The sequence below is a fragment of the Rhinopithecus bieti genome, unplaced genomic scaffold, assembly GCF_001698545.2.
Source record: "Rhinopithecus bieti isolate Rb0 unplaced genomic scaffold, ASM169854v2 scaffold_19, whole genome shotgun sequence".
NCBI classification, from domain to species: Eukaryota; Metazoa; Chordata; class Mammalia; order Primates; family Cercopithecidae; genus Rhinopithecus; species Rhinopithecus bieti.
This window is the reverse complement of record NW_016803360.1, coordinates 3,322,903-3,331,470: the sequence shown is the minus strand read 5'-3', so window position 1 is coordinate 3,331,470 and position 8,568 is coordinate 3,322,903. Positions and strand designations below refer to the sequence as shown.

Below are 8,568 nucleotides of genomic sequence, written 5' to 3'. Positions count from 1 at the left end.
TTTTTTTTTTTTTTGTTTTTTGTTTTGTTTTGAGACGGAGTCTCGCTCTGTCGCCCAGGCTGGAGTGCAATGGCCGGATCTCAGCTCACTGCAAGCTCTGCCTCCCGGGTTTACACCATTCTCCTGCCTCAGCCTCCCAAGTAGCTGAGACTACAGGCACCCGCCACCTCGCCCGGCTAGTTTTTTTGGTATTTTTTAGTAGAGACGGGGTTTCACCGTATTAGCCAGGATGGTCTCGATCTCCTGACCTCGTGATCCGCCCGTCTCGGCCTCCCAAAGTGCTGGGATTACAGGCTTGAGCCACCGCGCCCGGCTCATTTTGATATTTAAAGAAATTATTTATGCAAGACAAGTAGCTATTAGTCTTTACAAAATAATACTGCACTACAAACAAATCATATTAGCTGTCTCCTGCTTATAAAGGATCCACTTCCTTCTCACTCATATTTTCCTTTTAATGTGATTCTTGATTGTCTATGTGTGTTTATATATAGGAAGACAAGTAAATTTTAAAAAAATCAAAGTTGATTTTAAAGTATTGTCTTAATTATGCTTGGACGTTATTTCTATCATTTCTTTGTTTCTTTTCTTATGGTATTTTCAATGCTTTTTTTTTCTCAAATTATCTGACCTCCATTTTCTTCATAGTGGTCATTGGTTGCTTTTTTACTTGACCTTTTTCTTTTCTCCTGCAAATGTATAATTTGTTTCTTTGTTTTCTTTTAAGTTATTAAAAACATTCTTCCTTCTTTATAGGGCTAGACTCAAATGGGTAGAGGACTCTTCTATATTGTTATGCTTTGAACTCTTTTAAACTTAATAATACACTTAATCTCATTCTTCTCTGTTGATCTATAGCTTACATATCAGATCTTATATTTATGGGATGTTAGTCCTATTTAGATAATTACTCAACTTAATGTTTTTCAAATATATTTATTTTCCAGCAAAATAGAACTATATTATATTGATTTATTAAAACTAAAATTTTATTTATTCTGCTTATGAAAAAACATTCCAACAAAATTTCTGGGACAGATCATCTTTTTCTTTTCTGATAGTCGTTTCATGAATCAGTGATTCTCTGTAGCACTTATTTTGTAATTTGTCAGACATTTAATTATTTTTAAATGATTGTGGAAAGAGAGAAGGAATAATGATAACTGCGGACATGATGTAATGCACTACAACTCACCATCACTCTCTGAGGTTGGTTAGCCTACCATGCATAAGCATGGGTGGTAAGAAGTAAGTGCACACTTCATGTTGGTAAAAAATGATTTTTCCTAAAGGTATTAAATTAGGGTAAAATTAAACAACTGCTTAACATAAAATGTTACAATAAATTTATAAGGATGAAGCAATTACTATAGCAAATTTTTATTGGTATAAAAGATTATGAATAGGCATAAAAGGTGTCAGTTATAATGAAAAAATTCACTCATTCATTCGTAAGTGCCTACTATTTGCCAGGCACTATTTTAGGTGCTGAAAATAATCATACAGTAAAATAGGTGAAATGAAAATGGTGAACTTGGAAATTAGGGTCTTTAAAATAGAAAATTATCTATCAGAAGATGGATAAAAATTTAGTTTAGATCTGAAAAGTAGATTCATTTTGAAAGGATAACTGAACACAGAAACACTTCTGCAATGATCATGCCACTATTTTGAATAAGAAGTAAACAGAACATACATCATCAGTAGAGCTCATTCAAGAGAAACCAAAAACAGTACTAATTGCTCATAGAATGTGATGTTTCATTATGACCACAAAATGAACCTGCTAAGCCTGTGGTATCTCTAATATCCCTGAAATCCTAGAAAGCATTTTTGCCCGACACTGGAGCAAAGAAAATGTTGATCGGTTTCTTTAACACCATTGCTTATGTGTATTTAACTCACAGTCAATGTCCAATCAGGATTCCCCCCAGAAAAAGTCTCATGTGTTTGGTAGGTTCTATGTGAAGCAAAATAAATAAATGATGGTTCTAAACATTTTATTCAGGCAGATTCCTATGAGAATTTTTTAAACCTGAAATAGTACTACCAACTTATACTTCAATACAATGTATTGTACAACAATACAAACTTTCATATGTAACCAACTTGTGTGTGATTATATGCAATGGTTTTTTTTTTTTCTTTTTTACTAATGATACTTGAGACAATGGTGATAAAATTCCCTATCCAGAGTGTTCTCTTTGCCTCTTTTATTTTGTGAGTTGGTAGCACAAACTTTGCTTGGTGTCTGTAATAATTTTAAGACCCTAACAGTGGTAGTGGGTGACTGACGAAAGAGTTCCGCTATAATTATAGCATACCGAGAATTTATTTTAGGTAAATTTTAAAAGAGGTCTTCAAAAATAACCCAAAACAAATATGCCAATTTACTGGGATTTTCTAGACTGACTTACATTTGAAAAATTCAAAAAGGTTGACTTCCATTCCCAGCACATGTGCTATTTGTTTCTTACCAGTTTCGTAGCTTCATGTGCAAGATCTTTGGCTTCTTTGGCAACTTTCTCAGCTTCATCAATATAGTCCTTAATATTGCTGTAAGCTTTGAAGGCTGCAGTGGCATTGAAGGAGATGTTTTTAGCCTCATCAAGGATTCTGGTGGGATGATTCAGAAAAAGAATGTCAGGGCACTCAATGGTACTCAAGTAAAGAATGTCCTAATTATTAAGAAATCTGGCTTCCAAATGATCATGGCCAATATATCTATGACAATTCCAAATCATAGTGAAGTATCTCCTTATTATATTGTCTTGTAGTTTTCTACAACCTAAACTTATATTTCTAAATAATTCAACTATGAAATACTACCAACATATCTTAAATACCCATAGCATCCTCCAAAAGTCTCTGCAACCATGTGCTGTAGCAGGTGTGTGATATGAGACAATTCTATATTTGTGAAGCATGCTGTGAGATTCAGAGCACTTCTACTACTGGAATTAATTTCACAAAATCTTTCTGGGGTGGGTGCTCTTCCCAGAGGAGACCAAATGAATTTCAGAAGGTTAAATGGCCTGTTTCAGGCCAAATGACCAATACGTCCCCAAGTAAGGACTTAGAACTTGGGTCTGATGATATCTAGCTTTGTGTTTCATCTACCACCCACCCTTCATTATAAAGTGGCAAAAGTTTGACATAAAATAAAATGGTAATGCATATACTGTCCAAGGTCTTCAAATACTAGTATATTTTCTTTGTAACAGTAAGTATTAAGTATGAGAAAAAAGCCTTGCATATAGGCTGTAGATTTATTTGGGCAAATTATTCTTGGGGCTAATAGCACCTCTATTAATTATGACAATCTCAAAATTGTGGGAGAAGCATATCAGTTATACACAGAAGGCTGTTTGTAAGCCAAATATACTTTCCTCTTTACTCTCCCTCCTATGACCTATGTAATAATCCCAGCTAGAATAAGCTGCTATTTTACAGTAGAAAATGTAATATCTCTCTGGAGCTTAAAAGAGAAAAAAAAGACTTAAATGTTATGTATGGGACCACATTTTCAAAAGTCACCCTTTTAACAATAAATTGTTTTGATTGCATTAGAAACATAAAACTGAAATTTGAAACAGAATGTGTTTTATATGTTATTTAAAATGCTAATAAGGCAACCACTGTGCTTTCTAATAAAGAACAGAAACTAATTTTTTCTAAGTGTAGCCTAGGGCCATACTTGAATATTAAGCCTACTAAGCCATATTTGAATCTACTTGTAACTCAGTCTTTGATGCTGTTCTAGCAGAGCTTTGCCCAGAACCTCCTAATTAAGCCTGTCCACAGAAAAGCCATATAGCTAGTGTGTTCATAGTTAACAGAAATCAGGATTTGAAAATGATTCTGTACCATTTATGCTAGTCAAAACCTTTGGACAAGTATCAAAATACACAAACATTTCCAACAACAAATGACATACCCATCAAGGACAGCAGATGAGTCATTCAACTGAGCTGCGTGGCTCTCAGCCTGGGACACCTTCTCGGCAAGCTTCCTGTCCTTTATTTCTTGGGAGAGGTCATCTATTTTGTTGTTAAGCTCCTCAGACATAGGTGGCAATTTAGTTTGGATGTCTTCAACATACTGATTTGTAGAGAAGAGGGCATTTTAAGCAAGTGAATTCAAGCCTCCTCTCTTTTACTAATTTCTCTATGAGACATAACTACACGTTTGTTTGTTTGTTTGTTTGTTTGTTTATTTATTGAGACAGAGTCTTGCTCTGTCACCCAGGCTGGAGTGCAGTAGTGTGATTTCAGCTCACTGCAACCTCTGCCTCCCAGGTTCAAGCAATTCTCCTGCCTCAGCCTCCTGAGTAGCTGGGATTACAGGCGCCCACCACCAGGCCCAGCTAATTTTTTGAATGTTTAGTAGAGACGGGGTTTCACCGTATTGCCCAGGCTGATTTTGAACTCCCGAGCTCAGGCAATCTACCCGCCTCAGCCTCCCGAAGTGCTGGAATTACAGGCGTGAGCCACCGCGCCTGGCCCAAATGTTCAGTTTTTAAATGAAACTTCAAAGTTACTAACATAGCAAAAAGAATAGAGAATTAAAGTCATTATTTAATGAAATAGACTAGGAAATTTAAGAAACCAACTTACACCAAGAAAAGCCTATCTATTTAAACAATGCCACTTCATAGGTATACATATCATTAGGATCTCTTAGGCCATTTGCATTTCTATGACCACATATCACTCTATGTAATGCGTTATACATTACATGTTAAAAGCCTGTTTGTAAATTTACATTTCTCTTTAAACTAATGTTATATAAATATTGAAGCAGATTGTAAGTGCTGCTCTAGGAACAAGAAATGTCCTTCATCGCTGGGGACAAAAACAGATTTGTGTGAATGTGTGAGTACCCTCACACAAACACTCATGTCCACTGGGAGAACAAAGTGATATTCCAGTTGTCACCAATAGATAGGCATGGTCACAGCAGAATAATGCAAAAATAATTTTATCTCTACAGGAAAACAAATACTAGTATTTGCTTATATTACTGAGCTTTCTCATAGGCTCCCATTTACTCATTACCATCTCTCTTTTGAGTTCTACCAAATACTCACATCTATGATGGAGTTGATTTCATCTGCAAGACGGTTGGCTTCATCGAGTATGTCATTGCCCTCTTTTAAAGTGTTCTCAATTTGTCGTTTCCCACTTTCAACAGCCTCCTTCTTTTTCTGTAGACCATTACGAACAAGACATCAAAACTGCGTTTCATAAAATCCTACCTACCCTGTATTCCTGACTTTCCTGAGCTGTTTGAATAAAAGCTTGGCAAAAAAGTTACATCATGTTGACAATGTGGCTAGATGAGAATAATATAAACTACTTAGCCAGCCTTCAACAGTTCTTCTATGTAGAGGCTTGTACAGGTTATTTCTCCTTCTCATTGTGAGAAAGTCATCCAAGCAAAGAAAAGTTATGCGATGCTAGTTGAGGAATTAAAACTACTTTAAAAGAAAGATGGAGTATCCATTTCTAACTAAAATGTAAGTGCTGAATAGTTACATTGGTACTACATATTGAATTCTAGAATCTATATACAAATGAATACTTTGTGAGCATAAACATAAGCAGATGTATTCAATGGGAGTTCTGTGAAATTTGAAGTGAGATTTTTAAGGAAACTTAGGGAAAGTACTTTTTAAGAAATAGAGAAACTATCACATGGAAGAATCAACCTAATGGACTGTTTCATGGGAGAATAGATTATAATTTTTCTTTGGAACATATAGCTTGTCTCGAAATTACATGAAACTCAATCCTGCCCTAGAAGAGTAAAATTAATGAGAGACAAATATTGCTATTTCTCCATTTGGGGCATTTTTTTTACTTATTTTATTCTTTGTACTTTTGATTCATTCCTATTCCTGAAATCACCATTCTACCTATAGATTTAACTGCATCAATTATAATTTTAAGCTTTGACCACTTATAGGCTTTTTCTATAAACAATAATGCTAATTCATTTAGATCTCAATATGTGCCAGACAGTTTATAAGCATTTTGTTATTCCAACTCTTTGGATCCTATGTTGATCACTTTTTACATATGTGGAAAATTGAATAAGTAAACGGCAGTGGTCTGAATGTTTGTGTCCCCTGATAATTAATATGTTGAAATCCTAATCCTCAAGGTGATAGGATTAGGAAGTGGTGCCCTTGGAGGTGACCAGGTCATGAAACAGAGACTTCATAAATAGGATTACTATCCTTATAAATGAGACCTGAAGGAGCTTGTTCATCCTTTCACCATGTGAGGACACAGTGAAAATGGTGTCTATGTGAGGACACAGTGAAAATGGTGTCTGTGAACCAGAAAGTGATCCCTCATCAGACATCAAATCTGCCAACACTTTCATCTTGGATTTCCCAGCCTCCAGAACCATAGGAAATAAATTTTGATTGCATATAAGTCACTCAGTGTTTGGTCTCTTGCTATAGCAACTTAAATGAACTAAGACATTAAATGATTTCCTTAAGGTAAAATAGTACAGTGTGGTTAAGATTTAAACCCCCTGTCTACTTAATGATAGATCCTGGGTCCTGGACTATGAAAATACTATCTCTTCTATTATAGAAATCACACTTTTAAAATTTGCACTGGGCTGGTGCTAATTTCATACCCTTCTTTCCTCACCTTCACCAACCAATTCAGTATGTTGCCAGGTACATACATCTAGTTCCTGCCTCTAAGCCTTCGCACTTGCAGATCTTCCCACTATGTGCTCTTCCTGCTCTTTGACTTGTTTCCTCCCTCCATTTTGGTAACAGCCACTCCTCTGATTACCTATCTAAAATAGCACCCATCCTTGTCTCAGTCAATCTTTATATACTAGGGCACAGTGATTAAAAGCTACATCCAAGCGACAGCCCTCCTGGTTTGGGATCCCAGCTCTGCTCACTCCTAACCTATGAAACCTTAAGGAAGTAATTTAGCTTCATATAAAATGTTTAGTCCCTCCCTACTCAATGTGCAGCCCATTCACCAGCAGCATCAGCGTCACCTGGAAGCTCATTAGAAATGCATAATCTTGATCTGTTCTTAGGAACTACTGACTTAGAATCTGAATTTTAACAAGAACCCCATGAGATTGATAGACATTGTAAAATTAGAGAAGAATTAGCTTGAAACACTGCCTGGCACACAGTAACACTATGATTTTAATTATTATAATTACCTTATTTTGTTCTTAGAACTCATTTATTTGAATTATATTCTATAGAGTGGTCAAAAACTATAGAAACATAGATAATATTATTTTCTTTTTTATATAGATTGATTCATCTTGATTACTTTTGCCAGGAGTTGCTAAAAACAAAGATTATGAAATAAAGATCAGAAATACCAATGCATCACAGATACATGTACAGGGACTAGCAGAAAGACATAGCCTGTTGAACTATACATTGTTAATGAAGGACAACACATTGAATGTATTATGCAATATCATGCAACATACCATGTATTACATATCAATAAACAATTTATGTATATCAGTCTATGCATCCAGACGTTATGGTCGTATCTTATACTTGTTTATTGGTTTAGTGACTGTCTCCTGTACTGTAATACAAATTCCATAAAGACAGTCTTATGTACCACTATCTCTAGTACCTAGATGAGTTTCCTCAATAAATGTTTTTTAGTAAATAAATGAAAATGGGTCAGGCATGGTGGCTTATGCCTGTTATCTCAGCACTTTGGAAGGTCGAGGCAGGTGGATCACCTGAGGTCAGGAGTCCGAGACCAACCTGGCCAACATGGTGAAACCTTGTCTCCACTAAAAATACCAAATTAGCTGGGTGTGGTGGTGCATGCCTGTAGTCCCAGCTACTCGGGAGGCTGAGGCAGAATTGCTTGACCTGGGAGGTGGAGGTTAAAGTGAGCCGAGATCGCACCATTGCAATCCAGCCTGGGTGACAAGAGCAAAACTCTGTCTACAAAAAAAAAAAAAAAAAAGAAAGAAAGAAAGAAAAAGAACATGGAGTCAATTCCTGGGACTTGTGCTGGTGACACTTGGCTCATTCAGCTACTCCCATCACTAATTCAGGGGAGTAGTGATATGTCATTCACTCTTCACAGACAACAAATGTAGGAACAGTCCCAATGTTCCTGATTACAATGTCCCTGATTACAAGTCATATCTTATCTTCCAAGAATTTAACATTCTTTTACACAAATGCCAATTTTAGCCCTTAGCTTTTGTATGAACTGAGTTAAAGTATAGCATGTACAGAAACACAAGAATATTTTACAACGTGGTTTGCTCGAATTAATGGATCTAGGTAATTTAAAATGCTGTGCCACTGGAAACAGGGAGAATATTTCCACACGTGTTAATTGAAGAGCTATGTATATTTTGATTTCAATAAAGTAGTGACTTAGAATCTTTTGTAAAAGCTCTAATTGAGTCACTTTAGGGAGTTAATTGTCATGCAAAGATCAAAATGTGCTTCTTATCATACTCAATCAGAAATGATGATCAAGAGGTTAAATACATTTTTTTTTTTTTTTTTTTTTTTTTTTTTTTTTTTTT

At 35.6% G+C, this 8,568-nt stretch overlaps 1 protein-coding gene across 1 annotated transcript in view; it reads right to left on the bottom strand.

Moving 5' to 3' along the window:
- Positions 1–8,568, bottom strand: part of LAMA2 (laminin subunit alpha 2) — a 640,343-nt gene that overhangs the window by 118,499 nt on the left and 513,276 nt on the right. Inside the window, exons 38-40 of the mRNA XM_017879679.1 lie at positions 5,090–5,206; positions 3,938–4,101; positions 2,478–2,616 (exon numbers count right to left, since the gene is read on the bottom strand). Coding sequence (XP_017735168.1) covers positions 2,478–2,616; positions 3,938–4,101; positions 5,090–5,206 — 420 coding nt within the window. The remainder of the gene's footprint in view (positions 1–2,477; positions 2,617–3,937; positions 4,102–5,089; positions 5,207–8,568) is intronic.